Source organism: Caretta caretta, chromosome 2, assembly GCF_965140235.1.
Source record: "Caretta caretta isolate rCarCar2 chromosome 2, rCarCar1.hap1, whole genome shotgun sequence".
NCBI classification, from domain to species: Eukaryota; Metazoa; Chordata; order Testudines; family Cheloniidae; genus Caretta; species Caretta caretta.
Window position 1 is genome coordinate 254,838,471 of NC_134207.1, and position 17,353 is coordinate 254,855,823.

At 38.2% G+C, this 17,353-nt stretch overlaps 1 protein-coding gene across 10 annotated transcripts in view; it reads left to right on the forward strand.

Moving 5' to 3' along the window:
• The window catches only part of KMT2C (lysine methyltransferase 2C), a 328,257-nt gene that overhangs the window by 305,926 nt on the left and 4,978 nt on the right, over window positions 1-17,353 (forward strand). For 8 of the 10 annotated variants that reach the window (XM_048837560.2, XM_048837567.2, XM_048837561.2 and 5 more), the window contains 13 exons: window positions 1,136-1,348; window positions 2,329-2,493; window positions 3,544-3,685; window positions 4,495-4,642; window positions 6,180-6,358; window positions 6,450-6,604; window positions 6,803-7,055; window positions 7,707-7,846; window positions 8,889-8,996; window positions 11,688-12,807; window positions 14,958-15,094; window positions 16,299-16,441; window positions 16,711-16,879. In XM_048837560.2, the coding sequence (XP_048693517.2) occupies window positions 1,136-1,348; window positions 2,329-2,493; window positions 3,544-3,685; window positions 4,495-4,642; window positions 6,180-6,358; window positions 6,450-6,604; window positions 6,803-7,055; window positions 7,707-7,846; window positions 8,889-8,996; window positions 11,688-12,807; window positions 14,958-15,094; window positions 16,299-16,441; window positions 16,711-16,879 (3,072 nt within the window). The remainder of the gene's footprint in view (window positions 1-1,135; window positions 1,349-2,328; window positions 2,494-3,543; window positions 3,686-4,494; window positions 4,643-6,179; window positions 6,359-6,449; window positions 6,605-6,802; window positions 7,056-7,706; window positions 7,847-8,888; window positions 8,997-11,687; window positions 12,808-14,957; window positions 15,095-16,298; window positions 16,442-16,710; window positions 16,880-17,353) is intronic. The other 2 variants (XM_048837566.2, XM_048837562.2) reach the window with 2 other exon arrangements.

A 17,353-nucleotide genomic window follows, 5' to 3' on the forward strand; every position in this document is an offset into this window, starting at 1 on the left:
AGAGAACATATGGTATGCCTGCACTCTAGCTGAGGCAATTCTATTTCTCAGTAACATTTCTATAGCTAATAGTTTTACTAGTATGGGGCGGAAACTGTATCATCATGTTAATGGCTGTTGGGTAATTTAATTATTAAAAAAGGGTAGAGGTAGGAAAACTGGTGGGGAGGGAAAGCAGGATCTGCTCACCCCAATCACTTTATTGTTAGCATGTCTGGTATTTTGTTGTCATCTTAGTTTTCCCCTCAGATTGTGTTGTGACTCCATGAAATCTTAACACAGCCTGGAAGCAAAATAAAGTCAGCTCGGAGTGAATGAAATCTGATAAAAATAACTGGAAGTGGGTGGTGAGGGGTTGGTAGTATAAACAGATGTTAGGAATCCATCACTAAAAGGTATACTGAGGGAGTGATTTGGGGTTTCCGTGATGTAAAGTATGATTACAGCAGGTTAGATCAATAATTGAAATACTGAATATTTTAGTCTTTCTTTTTACTTCACCCTGTCACTTGCACCATTAAATCCTATGCTAATTGTTTTACACAGTTATCTCTTTATATGAAGAATTGCATTAAAAGTATTGTCGTGAAACTATTTTTTTTGTACTCAGTACAAAGCAAAATTTTTAGTTTTACCCATAAATCAGCATTTGTCTCAGAATATATTTACATTAAGTGAACCTTTGTGAATTGTTCCTGAAGCCAGTTCTTCTTTTATTATGCCCTAGTGAATACCCCTAATTAAGGGTATAAGTTTTAGCAAACATTCAGAAGACACTTCTGGTCTATAATTTTTAAGGACATTTGTAGGCATCAATGGAGTTAATGATAGTTCATATATTGTATTGTGGACTCAAAAACAGCAGTTACAATTGTCAGTGTGGTGGAAAAGTGAACAAAGTATAAACTACAGGATGTTGTCTTCTGTCAGATGTACTGTATCACTTAGTATAGTGCACAGGAAATTTGGGGATTAAACTTTCAAGTGTCAGATATTTTCTTTATTATTTTCACATTATTTTCTTTCTTCATCATTATTAGAAATATACAACAAAACTTGTTATAAAAATAATGTGAAATTAACATGGACCTGAACAAATGCATCCCATGTTGCTTAACTTTCCTTTTTCCATCAGCCAACTGTGGGGAATCAAATGCAAGGTGCATTTGGATGTGGGAATAGCCAGCTTCAGAGAACAGATGTAGGAAATGAAATAAAGAAACAACGAAATAAACGGACTCAGAGGACTGGAGAGAAGGCAGCTCCTCGGTCTAAGAAAAGAAAAAAAGAAGAAGAGGAAAAACAGGCTCTTTATCCGAACACAGATACATTTCTCCAACTAAAACAGGTGAGTGTTTAGAGAATGTCCAGTCCATCAGGAGTAGCTTTAAGAGAATGGATTCAGAGTGGGGAAAAAAGAAATTTACAATTCTGCTGAGTTTGGAGTCGATCTGGGTGGAGAATAGCAATTCCAATTCATGGAGGATTTTTACATTTTTTTTCATTCCAATTTAGAACAAAACCCACAAATTTCAAAATTATCCATAAAATCTGAAAAAAATTGTTTCAAAAAATCAAAATGTTTCTTTTCAATAATTTCAAAATGAAATTCTGCCAGGCCAGGAGCCCACAAGCCCTGAGAATTGTTTTGATGTTGATGAATCAATGCTTTCCCACTGGAACAACATTCCCTTGGAAATTTTCTTAACAGTTCTAGTTTTGAGCATTTTATGATGTGAATGTCACATTACCCCAATATTAAAACCCTCCCCCCACCTTGACTTTAAATATGTGAACTTTCTTATTGTAATAATAAGACCTAACTCTTCTGTAGCAATTTTCATCCATAGATCTCAAAGCGCTTTACAAAGAAGGTTAGTATCATCCCCATCTCACAGATGGGGAAACTGCGGCACGGGGAAGGCTATGCTTAACAAAACATGCAAACCAATATTCCTCTGCTTGTGTATAGTGGTTGGCATTTAAAAGTCAATATCTAACATACAGTGTTATGAGATTTTGTTCCAATTCACCAAAGCACTTGGGTACATGCTTAAAGTTAAAGCTAACCTATTATATGTACTTAATTCTGATTGAAGTCAATGGGACTTAAGGATGTATTTAAAATTAAACATGAGCAGAAATCCTTTGCCAAATTGCAACCTTATTTCCTGTTCTAATAAGTATAAGGAAATACTGATGTATTTCAGAGGCTATATGACTTTTTAGTGGTAACCACTCTACTGATATTACTCTGGAAACTTTTCTGTCCAGTTAGCATCTTTTATTTTATTTGGTGTATTCATCTCTATCCATTTTTCTCTATAGCAACTCTCTCTGCTACCTCTAATGGAACCAATAATTGGAGTGAGCTTTGCACATTTTCTCCCTTATGGCAGTGGCCAGCTAAATGGTGGAAATCGACTTATGGGAAGTTTTGGTAGTGCTACTCTTGATGGGGTTTCTGATTACTATTCTCAACTGATCTACAAGGTATGTTTTTCCATCTAGATTTCCAATGTCTGTTCTCCGTAAAAAACAAGGTAAAGGGGATTATTTGCATTAACTATCTCTTAGGAGTCTCTCCTATGCAGCTAAAAAGAGACATTTGCTATTGCTAGACTGTATATTGCATTCAACTGTGAAGTATTTGTTGTTTTGCTCTACGAAACATGGAATCAAATAATAGAAACCATGTTGTAAACAAATTTAAAAAATACAAGCACTGCATTTGCAAACTGATGCTAATTGGTGAAAATTGTAATTAAGGCTTTCTGGAGCAGAAAAGGCTGAATATCCAGTACTTTACAAAGTCATTGAGAGCAGCAAAGCATTTCTTAATGAGAATTAGTTGGGAAATAGACCTTCATCATTTGTCCAGTAGTCCCTGATTAAGGACTTAAAAACTGTGAACAAAATAATCTGTTTGTTGCAGGTCTAATAGCCCACAGAATTTAAAACTCAGGCTCTTTGAGGGCTGAAAGACAATATTGAGAGAATAGGAAGAATGTCAACAGACAGAGGACCAGATTTGGCATGCAGTTACTCTAGCATAAAACTGGAATGACGCTCTGAAGACCATCTGAACTATTCCAGTTTTACACCAGAGTTACTGAGCTAAGAATCTGGCCCAGCAAGGGCAGCTGGTGAACTTGGAAACCAATAATGAAGTTCAATGTCTGTAGACACTGCTCCAGAAAGGCCAAATCCTTGAGTCTTCACTCAGTTTTTCCTTAGACATAACTCTCAGAATGTTTAAGAGTTATGTCTAAGTGGTTTAGGAATCTACCCCTCCCCTACAATAATATAATTAAATCCGTGCCAGACACTATAATGTGTGTTGTCTTTGTATACTAGGTAGTTTTGTAGCAGGTATGTTCATCTATTTTCCTGTGTATTTGGGAAGTAAATATTAATTTTTATGTATTCAGCGCTGCCTCTGTATGTTTAAAACCTACAAGTATTTACTCTTACTGGAAGTGTGCCTCTGTGTTGTATTTACCTGTTTAAAAGCTAATTTTAAAATCCTTTGGTCTCATGCAGCAGAATAATCTGAGTAATCCTCCGACACCCCCAGCCTCTCTCCCTCCGACACCACCTCCAGTGGCTTGTCAAAAGATGGTGAATGGATTTGCAACTACTGAGGAACTTTCTGGAAAGGCTGGAATGCTGGGCGGACATGATGGTAAGCTTTTAGTGTGCTGCCTCCTTAAAAGAGGTATCGTGCTGGTACTGAAGTATGAAATGCGCACTGCGCCTTATTCGATGCAGTTTGACTTTATCGTATACAAATGAACATGAGACTCCTCTGTCTGGAAGGTTGTAATTGATTCTGTCCAACATGTGTAATTATGCATATTCCATGCCAAAACTATGCTGAGAGCATTGTCAGTGCACAGTTAAACACTCAAAAGTCAGGAAAAAACAAAGGGAAAGCTGCATGCATAATGTAGATTACAAGACCGCTTTAAAGCTTTCTTAGCTGCATGTGCTTTCACAGAGCAGCCTTCCATAGTTGTGCAGCTCAGCAAACTTTGAACATGCTTAGTAAACATTTTCAAATGCTCGTAACTTGGTCAAATCAAAATCAGTTTTCTATCAATAAGACTTCGTGTTGTTGCCCTCCTGAGGATATTTCATGACAGAATCTATCTTTCAAATTTCAGCCACTGGGTGCTGCAAAAGAGGAAGGCGGGGGAAGGCTTAAAGGTTTTTTATAATGGGGAAAAATATATTTTTCTTTCCTTGAAGTCAAAAATTGCAGAACCATTAAGGCTCCAATTTTTCAACAGTTTTACCTACACACAGAAACCATCCATAAACAATTGAAACATGAAAAATGAAACATTTTGAGTTATGAGTGACTGAAAATAGAGTTAAAAACTGGTGTACAGCCTTAATTATATTAGAGTGCAGCCAGCACTCTCTTAAAACGTGTATCAGTAGGTAGAGAGAGACATATGCATGCTTGATTGCGCTGTGTTTTTGTTTCAGTTACCAAAGCGCTTGGGCCAAAACAGTTCCAGTTACCTTTCAGACCACAGGATGATTTGTTAGCAAGAGCTATGGCTCAGGGCCCTAAAACTGTGGATGTTCCTGCTTCACTTCCAACACCACCTCATAACAATCAGGAAGAATTAAGGTAGGTTTTTTCCCCCTAAATATTAAGTTTACTTGTTTTGGCCCAGATCCTTCCACCTTGTGCAAGCCCAAGTAAATTGGAGATCCATAGGGGTGTTAGAGAAGGGAATGCACCCTCCCCCAACCACACCAGGATGAGAAGAAAATGGCATTATTTGTACTAGGTATCTCTCAGTATTCCCTGTCTGAGATTTTTGTGCCACTAAAAGGAAGACTTTTGCTGTTGCTAGACTGTATGTCTTATTCAGCTGTCAAATATTCATTATTTTGCTCTACCAAAAATGGAAACAAGTTACAGAAACTAATCAGGTTCTCACAGCAGCACAATGGCTGCTGGAGCGGCACAACAATTGTATTAATATCAATGGCTACACAGGGTTGTTTTGGGCAGTGGATCCACAAAGTCATAAATCCCACTGTTCATGTCCACACGCTACCCTCAAAAACTCCCCTGCCTTGTAGGCACAGATAGAATCACTGTGGAGAGGTGCTCCATGGTGCACAGCAGGACTCTCTACAAAGACTTCGCTCCCTCTTTTTCTCAAGCTTATTGGAAGCACAACAAGTTTGAGGCACTACAGCTGTTGGATGTATGAGAGAGGATGGTCCAGTGATGAGTTCACTCGCCTGGGACTTGGGACACCTGGATTCAGTTCCCCGTTCCACCACAGACTTTGTGTGACCTTGGAGAAATCACTTAATCTGTCTTTGCGTCACATCCCCATCTTTGTAATGGGGATAATAGTACTTACCTGCCTTACAGGAGTGCTTGAGGATGAGTGCAGATTAAAGATTTATGGCACTATGGTTATGCAAGCCATGGTGGATGCATGGGTGGATGGATTTTATAAATCCAGTAGGGGAAGGCTGTGGGCCATTCAATATGACACCACCATTTTTTTCTCTAGAAAAAAAATGTTCTAAAAATATTCTAGAAGTTTAAATTTATGATAAGCTCAAGCATTGTGCACCCAAGTGTGTGGCCATCGAACCTTGTGAAATCCTTCCTCATGTTACACCTGTGAAGAATGAGCTATCTAGCATCTACTAGATGTTCAAGAGCAGAATAGTGGCTTTATCATCTACATCTATCATCTACAGCAAATCTGCCGAGTTAAAAGTATCTCAGATTCTAGATCATTGTTGCCTTTAGTTTGGGAGGGAAGAAGATAATTAAAAACAAGTTTGGTGTTAATAGACAAGTTTAGTTCTGTTTGTCACTGATTTTCATATTCATGAGATGAATAAGTGACTGCAGAGGACGTACAACTGTATCAGGTAAGAATGAGAATATCCAATATCCAGCAAACACAGATGAAGTGTATTGGTTGGTGAACTATTAGGTAGGACAGTTCTATGGGGCATAGCTTGACTAACATCACAGTTTTGTTGTCTGTTTTTCCCAAAGGGCTAATTTTATCTTGAAGTAAGGTGGGATGCCACAAAAATTGTTGCCAGCAACCAAAAATTCACCCACTACCTTCACTTAATTTTTGTACAAGGCATTTTCAAAAGATGTAGTTTGTTTTTTCTCCCAGGGTTCAAGATCACTGTGATGACCGGGACACTCCTGACAGCTTTGTTCCCTCTTCCTCTCCTGAAAGCGTTGTGGGAATGGAAGTAAGTAGGTATCCAGATTTGTCTCTGGTAAAGGAAGAGAACCCAGAGCCTGTACCATCCCCCATCATTCCAATCCTACCCAGCAGTACTGGAAAAGGTAAGAGTAATATGGGTTATGTACTTATTGCTAGTTTCTATCCATTCAAAATCATACAGCTTAACCTCATATATATTTTATTTCATTTAAGGTTCAGAAGCAAAAAGGAACTATGTAAAATCAGAACATAGTTCAGGAACTTTACCTAGTTCTGGCTTCTTTGGCTCTCAGCTTGGGCCATCCCAAAATGGTCTGAAATCTGGCCTTATATCTGTAGCAATTACTTTACATCCCACAGCTGCAGAGGTAAGGGAAATAAACTTCAATGATTTATATGTGAACTCTAGCATGGTGTTTATGTAGCATATTGTATAAAATAATGACTATTCAGTTTAATTTGAATGCGGGCTACTATAGTATGGCAGCTCTTGTAATCTGGTAATTGATATCCTGAGTTTACTTCCTGTAGTTGATAAAAACAGAGATTTATTTTTGTTGTTTTAGAATATTAGTAGCGTTGTGGCTGCATTTTCCAATCTTCTGCACGTCAGAATTCCCAACAGTTACGAAGTTAGTAATGCCCCAGATGTTCCATCCTCTATGGGAATGTTGAACAGTCACAGAATGAATCCGGCTATGGAATACAGACAGCACTTATTACTTCATGGTCCTCCGGCAGGATCCATGGGCCCTACCAGACTAATAGGGTCTTATGGACTGAAGCAACCTAATATGCCATTTCCTCCAAACAGCAACGGTGAGTTAGTTTATATCTAGTTCTTGTAATTATTAGTTTTGCATTTTTAATCATGTTGGCGTTGGAGAATTTTCAGCCCTATAAACTCAAACTCTAGACTTAACAAGTTGAGTCTTGTTTTTAATAATACTGTCTCTTATACAAGCAGCACACATGTACCTGTGCACTAGGTTCCTGATGTTCTCAGAGACTAATGGAAATCAAAGATCGAAAACACCTGTGATATTATCTTGTCCATCTCGCTGCCAGTGTGGGATTGTTTCCAACAGTATTCTCAGGTTTTCTGTCCTGTCTAATTTTAAATTACTCTAATGGTGTGTCTTTCACCACTTTGGGAGATTATTCCTCCATTGGAAAATTTGTACATAGAAATTTAAATATATTAATACTCCTATTTTATTCTGATTTATTTATTCATCTCATGTTATATAATCTCTTTTTGCCTTATTATTCAAACCAGAACTACACAAGATTTGTGTCTGATTTAAGAAAAAACGCCCCATCTGTATTTATCTTAAAGCTTGCCGAACACTCTGTCTAGGAGGATGGAGTCCCACTATTAACCTGCCGAAGATTACTGCCACTTCAGCACACACTTCATTCAGGAGTGTCTTGATGGTATTTTCTAACAGATTTGTCTGGATTTTTTAGGTCTAGCCGGTTATAAAGATCACAATCAAAATATTGCAGAAGGCTCAGCACTGAGACCTCAGTGGTGTTCTCATTGTAAAGTGGTAGTTCTTGGTAGTGGAGTGCGGAAATCTTTCAAAGATCTGTCTTTCCTTAAACAGGTACTGTCATGGAAAGTGATATTTAGGTTTTTTTTATCATAATTTTCAGTCAGCAAATGAAACCAGCAAACAGTTTCAGAAATACTGCTTATATGAATATTTCAGTCAGTTTACTTAAATAGGTTCCAGTGTATAATGTGGGATAGCTATTTAAATGTTGCTACCATGATATATCAGTTTTAAGGGACTTAAAAAATTCAGCAGGGCTCTCTTTCCACGGTACTAACTTTGGGCTGTTATCTGCCACTATTGGAAGAGTGTCTCTGAAACCATTGCAGAGTAATAATACTTTATATTTTCAAGCAGAAGGGAGTTAATCACATTTAAATCTTGTTTTTGTATATTTTCTGCTGTTTCTTTCTTGTGGTAAGGGGAAAAAAAACAAATGTCCCTCCTGGATCTCCATTCCTGTATGCAACCAAATGTCCCTGCTGGATCTCCATTCCAGTATGCAAATATTAAAATATTTGCACCAGTATGAATTCTGGAAAAGGATGCATCTAACCTGCAACAAAAATACCATCACCATTTATCTAAATGATGAAATCATATGATTGCTATGTAATAGAGCTTTATAGTTAAAGCTGTACATAAAGTGTATGAACACCCATGCAAAACACCACGGATCAGATTTTTCACAGAATTTAGGTACCTAACTCCCATTGACTTCAGTGGGAGTTAGGCATCTAAATACATTAAAAAATCTGGGCCTGAATCCACAGCAACATTTTACAGATCACCACTTGATGATAAAGTTGTGTGATCTATCTTTGACCAGCCTGAAACAGGAAGAGCTTCTGTGGTTCAAAGATAAAAGAAAAATGCCCTATAGAAATACTGTCTTAAGTAAAATTCAGATGAGCATACAATAGAGAATTCTTTGCATTGATTCTAATGCACTTCTGTTGGTGGCATAAGATGCTGAAGAGTAAGGCCACTGGTGGTTTTAACTTTAAATTTCCATAGTTTATATTTGTATTACAATAGTGTCGATTCTAGTCCCTTGAATGGGCTCATAACAATCTTTGGCTTTGATTCCCAGGGTTCCCGAGAGATCTCTGATAGAGTGGAAAAGGATGTTGTCTTCTGTAGCAACAACTGCTTTGTTCTTTATTCAGCAGCTGTGCAAGCAAAAAACTCAGAGAGCAAGGTAAGTACCAATTAGCAATTATTGCTGTTACTTCTCTAATAAAATAGAAAAATTTCCTAAGTAAAGATCTTGGGCCAAGGGTTCTTGGCATACTTAGTATTTATAATACCATAAACTGTTATGTTTTAATGGCGTTTAAGTGTGAGTCCGTGCTACAGTAGGATATTGAAATTCTGAAGCAGCAAAGGATCAGGAATAAAAATCAAAATCCATATTTACAGAAAATTAAACCTAGGAGAAATGCATGGCAGAGCATTAGCAGTCTTTTCCTGACAGAGATTTATGGCTGAATCTCTGACTCTCATTGAAATCAGTGGGAGGCTTTCTGTTGAGTTGATGAACATTGCATCAAACCTTAAGTGTATTCCTTTATTTTCTGCATTTTCATTTGCTTTGTGCACAGTAAGAAATCATTAGCAACTGTACAAAAAATAACTGAACAGGGAGATTGCAGGAACACTTTACTTTCTTGACACAAAAGGTAGGAAGTATAATAATCTCCACTGTCTTTTCATTTGGCTGCAATGGCTATTTTAAAGAAATAATTACCAAAATATTAATTGATGAAGACTGTGGTGAATGACAATGAAAGAAAAAAGTAGTTTATAATTACTGAACTAGCCATTTTATATAGTGTTTTAAGAAACATGCTTGGTTGAAAATGTGATCATGCCAGGAGTTGTTCACATGTGTATTCCAGGATGACAAGAACATGTAGTTGGAACTGAATTTCATCCATTCAGTCTCCCCTGTTGTAAACAGCGAAAAGAATCCGTTTTCTGTTCGTGGACCCTAGTAAGGGTACACAGCAGCTTATAGTAGCAGCGCAGCACCTCTCAGGAGACAGACTTCCTTGTCTTGTCCTATTCTATTTAGTTTGGAGGGAAGAAAACAAGATGCTTTTGGATGAGGACCCTTGCTGCAGATATATATCAGTACATCACCAAGCACACTGTTAGGGCTTAAAAATCTCAATTTAAAGTAATGATAATACGCTTTGCAAGAAAAATCTTACAACAAGAAGGATCTGATCTAACTCCATTGAAATAAATGAGTTTTTCCATTGACTTCAATCAGAGTTGGATCAGACTCCTAACTCTTGGATGTGAAGAGTAGAAAAGTACAGTTTAACTTTAATTTCAGTGTACTTTTCCTTGAATAAACCAGGTAGTTGGAGATCTTTACTCACTCCCCCCAACACCCCAAGGAAGGCAAAACCACTCATTTAAAAAAAAAAAATCCCTGTAGTCAGTCTTGTGGGGAGAAAGTATAATCAGAAAAAAATTCCCTCCTGACCCACAAAAACACAGTCTCAAGCATAGAACTGACTAAATAATCCTTTAATTTATTAAATTCCATAGTTATCTAGGTTTTGCTGACTACATTAATAGTGTTTGACTCCACCTCTTCAAATAGAAGTTTATTCAAGTCTTCAGCACACTCCCTAAAATAATATCTTCTTAAATTCTTTGGGCATGTGTTCCCTTTTTAATGTACATTTTCAATATATCCCCAAATTCTTTTTTATTCAACACCCTAAAATAGATTATTTAGATTAATTTGACAATAACTTTAATTAAAACACTTTATAGAGCTTCAGTCACGTCATGGTAAAATTGTCTTCTCTCAAGACTTAAGCATTTGCTTCAAGGTTAAGCTCCTTCAGATCACTTATTGGTTTAGTTGGCCTAATGCTTATTCTTTTTCCAGTTCTTTTTTCGAAAAAGGTGGATGAAACTGGATACTGTACTTCAAATGTCATTTAATCAGTGCTCTATAGTGTGTTTGCATAGTATCTATAGACTTACTCTATAACATGCTCTCCTCGGTATAAGCCAGCACCCTGTTTGCCTTTTTATTGTTGCTGCAAACTGGATGGAGAATATAAATATTGGGTTTATCAGTATGTCCAGATCCTTTTTCTCTACCCTAGTAATTAGTTCAATACTAGTTGAATTGTACTTATCTTGGACATTATTTCTACCCAAGTGCATCACTTTATTCTTAAACAATTAAATTTCATATTCTGCCTCTGCATCTTTTCATTTAGTTAGTTTTTCAAGATGACCGTAAAAAACACATCAGTCTCTCTGAGTCCTAATCCTGCCCCTATTTTGAAATCCATCTGCAAATGTAGAACTTGTTATATAATTTGACCTTTTTCTTTTTTAATAGTGTATTTGTCCTTGAAGGATTCCACTCCTCACCAACTTCCATGAAAAATACAGTCCTTTAATTCCCAGCATTTATCTTTCTCTGCCATCTATTACTAGTTCCTTATCTGTTAATAATTTATCTCCTGATCCATATTTAGAGATTTTTATATAACTTTGTCTGAAGCTTCCTAAAAATAAAGATGATGTAAATCTATTGGGTGCCGCAATCTAAACCACTTGCTATTTCGTTTTTAAAAATGTCGAGAAAGAGGAGAGGACCCATACTCTGGACTTACTGGAGCAAAAGTAAAGCTGCAAAATTATTAAAATACTGCTCTGTGAGCAACACAAGCCATGGTACCAATGAATCAAGATAACTTATTTTGTCCTATGACACAACAATCTGACAAATTACCTTATATGCTCTAAACTCACCCCTTCCTTCTCTTCAGTCTGACCTGAAAACATTATTGGGGATATTTGTTGTTCAATTTGTAATGCATTTTTAAGAGGCTTTTTTCTATTTATTTCTCAGGACTCAATTCCATCTTTCCCACAGTCACTGATGAAAGAAATGCCACCTAAAGCATTCCATCAGTACAGCAACAACATCTCCACTTTAGATGTACATTGTCTCCCCCAGCTGCAGGAAAAAGTTTCTCCGCCTTCATCACCCCCTATCACGTTCCCTCCTGCATTTGAAGCAGCCAAGGTAGAGGCAAAGTCAGATGAGCTTAAAGTAACAGTGAAGCTAAAACCTAGATTAAAAACAATACACAGTAGCCTTGATGATTGTCGACCTCTAAGTAAGAAATGGAGAGGAATGAAGTGGAAAAAATGGAACATTCAGGTTGTGATTCCTAAAGGATCATTCAAACCCCCCGGTGAAGAGGAGATAGATGAGTTTCTCAAGAAACTGGGCACAACCCTAAAACCTGACCCTGTGCCTAAAGACTACAGAAAATGTTGCTTCTGTCATGAAGAGGGTGATGGACTAACAGATGGACCAGCAAGGCTTCTTAACCTTGACTTAGACCTTTGGGTCCATTTGAACTGTGCTCTTTGGTCTACAGAGGTCTATGAGACACAGGCTGGTGCCTTAATTAACGTGGAACTAGCACTGCGAAGAGGCTTGCAAATGAAATGCATGTTCTGTCACAAAATGGGCGCCACCAGCAGTTGTCACAGGTTAAGATGCACCAATATTTATCACTTTACCTGTGCCATTAAAGCACAATGCATGTTTTTTAAAGACAAAACCATGCTTTGCCCCATGCACAAACCAAAGGGAGCTCATGAACAAGAACTTAGTTACTTTGCAGTTTTCAGGAGGGTCTACGTTCAGCGTGATGAGGTGCGGCAAATTGCTAGTATAGTACAGCGGGGAGAACGTGAGCACACTTTCCGTGTAGGAAGCCTGATCTTCCACACTATTGGTCAGCTGCTGCCGCAACAGATGCAGGCATTCCACTCTTCGAAAGCTCTCTTCCCTGTTGGATATGAGGCCAGCCGGTTGTATTGGAGCATGCGATATGCAAACAGGCGCTGTCGGTATCTGTGTTCTATTGAGGAGAAGGATGGCTTTCCAGTGTTCGTGATCAGGATTGTTGAGCAAGGTCATGATGATCTGGTTCTTACTGATTCAACACCGAAAGGTAAACCAGAATTATGTAAACTCAACAGAAGGCTTTCATGACTATACAGTTTCCTTTTACATCATATGTACAGTAAATGTTTCAGATAAATATTGCATGCACTTGTTTTCCTGCATACCTTTCTTGTTTTGTTTCTATTTCATGCTCAGTAATGTGAGACTTGGGTTTCACAATTTCAACTTCCATTGTAGAATCGAAAATTATTTATCTGGTGCCTAATCATTTGCTAATTCTACTGCGTGATGTAATCTCTATACCAATGTTCCAAGGCTGTACTTCCAGCACTGTGAACTGTACTATACTTATCCAGTATTGTGCATTTCAAAGATGAAACTTCTGAGATGCAATAGTGATGGGGGCTGTAGAATAACCATCCTAGACAGATAAAACAGTAATGTGCACTACAAATAAAATGAGGAAGAAAGGATACTTGCAACAAGCTCATAAAGAAGCCAAAACAATAAACATGACATTGGACAAAATAAAAAAAAATATTTTGTGTGTATTTCTGCTCTGAAAAGTGGCTTTCTAAATATGACCTTTTGCGGTTTTATTTTCATTCTGGCTCAATGATCTCCAGATCAGACGTGTTCAAGCTACAAGTAAAAAGATCTTTTTTTCCAGCTGCCAGCTGTGCAAACACAGCCTAGACTCTGAGAGCCAAGCTGATTTCTTTCTCACACATAACACCTGCTATTTACACCTGTGCAACCCCATTATTGTCAATTATGCCTGCAGTAGCTTGCACAGACATAACCAGCTCCAACTTACTAAACTGTTCTGTACATGGTTTACGAATTGTAATAGAATCCAGCTCACTCAGTCTTAGCTGTGTTAGCTTTGCAGGGCTAACATGAATATTTTTGTCACTGAAGTAGAATGGAGTCTGAATACGCGCACACATCTGTGAAATTACAAAGATGTTTTTTACATAGTCTCTTTTCGGAGTAGACCCATACTTGAAAGTATGTTTAGCCAGCTCAGCAGTATTCTACTAGTCATGGATCCATCTCCTGGTTTTAGTCACTTTCTGGGCATGGAGGCACTAGAAGTAAGCAGTGCACTCAGACCCTGATGAAAATAAAAATATCTTGTGGTGTTCAACAGAGACCCATTTAACTAATTGTTCAGTGGCATTGTCAAGCTATGAAGGGAGCATGATTCACTGCTCTTGAACTGCTGTGCAGAATCCCAAGTGGGGTGGTGAATGTCAGAGAAAACTGATGGATTTTTAAGGCTCTGACTGACCTCCAAGGATCCCTTTGGGCTCAGATGATAGTGATGAGAATTGGCTGGATAGAAGAATGGGGGCATGTTTGTCATCTGTGTGATTGGTGACATCAGGGATCTTGGAGGTTATGGGATCCTTGGAGCTGAAAGAATCCTTGCTACATTGCCACCACCGCTATGTCCTACCTTCACCATTAGCCAAATATGCATCCATCTTATGGGTTGAAGATGCACTCTCTAGTCTATTAACACCTCTCCTGAAAACTTGCGAGAGGGTCCTAGCAAACTGACTAAAGTTGCTCTCTTCAGCTAAGCATGCTGTCTCTACAGCATCCCAAGCAATTCTTGGGTGGTGAGAAAGGAACTGAGCTGGAGTCTCAAACTCAGATCTTTGATTCCCTCCATAACAACATATTATACCACCATGAGACATCTGGGTCAGGAAGAGAGAAAAAATCATCAACTTAAGGAAGTGGAAAATTCCATTTATTTAAGGAAAGTTTATTTATTTTGTGGTCATTTTTAAAATGTTTAGCAGGAGAAACTTAGTTGCCTGATTACATGAGTAGGAATTTGTAATATGGAATTAGTGATGTAAAAGTTTTTATCCAGTGCTCAAGTGTTTGTCACGTTCTTCAAAATCAAGAGAAGTATAATAGAGACACAACACTGTCTGAGAGTACTCAGCACAACATAACTACCCAAATGAGTCTCCATTTCAGACTTTAACACCGTGGTGAAGTGGGATATTTTATTTCATTAAGTTGTTCCCTTTAGATATAAAATCAACTATCTGGCACTCTGTGGCCTTTTTCATTATAGGTGTCCTACTCCAATTTCCTTACTTGTTAGGTATAACTGCAGTGTCTGTGGGCTTTCTTTATTTGCTCATTATAATCTTTTTCCATGTGGTCATGTAGGTGTGTGGGATAAAATCTTGGAGCCTGTTGCATCTGTTAGAAAAGAATCTGAAATGCTACAGCTCTTTCCTGGATATTTGAAGGGTGAAGACCTCTTTGGTTTGACAGTCTCTGCCGTGGCAAGAATTGCTGAATCAGTGAGTTCATTGCTGCAACAATTCGGGACTCTTACTCTAATTAAAGGTTTACAACAATTTAGAACATCTCAGATGAAAATGATACATTTATCACGTACATATTTGTGAAGCTTCTGCAATTGTGAAACAGGCCACAGGGGCCCTTGGAGTGTCTGCGGGGAGGGAAATTCCACATGGCAGAGTCAGCCTTCCCTCCACCTGGGAACCTGTTGGATGCCTGTGCTAGCCAAAGAGTGGGTGGAACTACTCCAAGAAAGGATTAGCAGAGTGGCCAGAGACCGAATGATTTGGTGCAGCCTCAGCCAGCAGGCCTGTAGTCCCCAGGGGAAACCAAAGTTACCCTCTCCCAACCTAACCGCTGGCGGAGGGTGCGCAGTTGGGGAAATCCAGCCTGCACTTCCCCCAGGTGATTAACCCGAATACGAAGAGGTTCCATTTGATTCTTCATTTGGAGTTCTGTTTTGTTCCGTTGAGAACATGAAAGGTTGTAGCAAATAAATGTGCTGCATGTAACACACAAGAGTTACTGGATCAATCACACACACACAGCAGAAGGAAAACAGTAAGAAGGTGTGAGAAAGTAAGATTCCTTTTTTCCTCCACCTTCTTACGCTTTACATACATTTTCAGGAAAGAAGAACCTAAAAATCCAAAAACTGAACATTTGAAAGCCAAAATTTTGTGATTTCCAAAACCAAACCAAAGCATTAAGCTGACCTAAAACAAAAAATGTTTTGAAATTTCCCATGGAAAAATCAAAATTTGTCATTAAAATTGAAATTTCCTCATTGTGTGGTGAGATAATTTTCTGAACAAAAACTTTCTACCATCTTTACTCATAACGCACACCCGAAAAATAGTGCATTACAGGGGAAGTGTCTGCTGTGATATGGAAGCATGCCACACCCTGCTCTCACCACGTGTTCTTTAGAGAAAATTAGCCAGGAGGAAAAGGGAGTTTTGCTAAGACTCAGTGTCTCTCTCCATATTTCTATATTTGCAAATTAGTTAGTCTGATGGAATATAGATAAGAGTCAAAACAGCTTTTTGTCAAGGAAATGCTACTGAAGATTTATCAGAAGGCAGTGTCAAGTCTTAAGTCTGAGCAACTGTGAGCGCTTTGCCTGTGCCATGTTTAAAAAGACAGACTACTGTGTGGATGTTTTTCTGATGTGTTAACATGTGATTACTTTGTTTCTTACAGCTTCCTGGGGTTGAGGGTTGTGAGAACTACACTTTCCGATATGGCCGAAACCCTTTAATGGAACTTCCTCTTGCCATCAACCCCACAGGCTGTGCCCGTGCTGAGCCTAAAATGAGTACCCATGTCAAGAGGTTTGTGTTAAGGTATTTTGTTTTAACTTCACATAGTACAGCCCAGGGTTTATAGGCTGCTTAGGGTTATTTGTGCTTTTGTCTGCTGCTTACAAACCCTGTTGTCTTTGGCTGTGTATGTGCATGCCCGAATCAAAGGAACCGCTTTGTTGTCTATGCTAGCTGGCTTTAAGTGTATGTTTGTCTGAAAAAAGTTTTAATACAATTCAGCTTGTGGTTTTATTCGGAGAAATCTTCAGTTTTCCTTGTATTTTTTTCTGTTATATGCCCAATTCCTGCAGGCCTCACACCTTGAATAGCACCAGCACCTCAAAGTCATTTCAGAGCACAGTGACAGGAGAGCTAAATGCGCCTTACAGTAAACAGTTTGTCCATTCCAAGTCCTCCCAGTACCGTAAAATGAAGACTGAATGGAAATCCAATGTGTATCTGGCTCGCTCTCGGATTCAGGTCAGTTACAATATAGCTGTATTTTTGAGATTTTTATTCCTAAATACAATTCCCTACAGTCTGTAGAGTCTAGTAAAGTCTGAAGGGAATTTACGGCATATGTGTGGTGATCAGTTTCCATCTATTGTATGTAACAAAGGTGGTCGTTTAATTTAAATCTTTTTTTTTTTTTAATTGACTGAAGCCCTAGCTTGCAAAACTGAGTTGTGTTGTTTTACTGGTTAGGTCCTTTTAACTTTTTTCTCAAAAACAAAATGCAGTTTAGTGAAAAAACTAAAATATACAGAATCTTTTTTACCAGCAGCAGTGGGAGGATCATCTGCATATCTAGTGGCTAATTTTAGACCAAGCTAGCTCATTAAAAAATGGAGAACAGAAATAATGCGAGTCCAGAATGTTGAGTAAAATACTTTGTCATGTTAATACAATTAAATAGTCAATTTATTGACTTCTGCAAACCTCCCAGATGTTCAG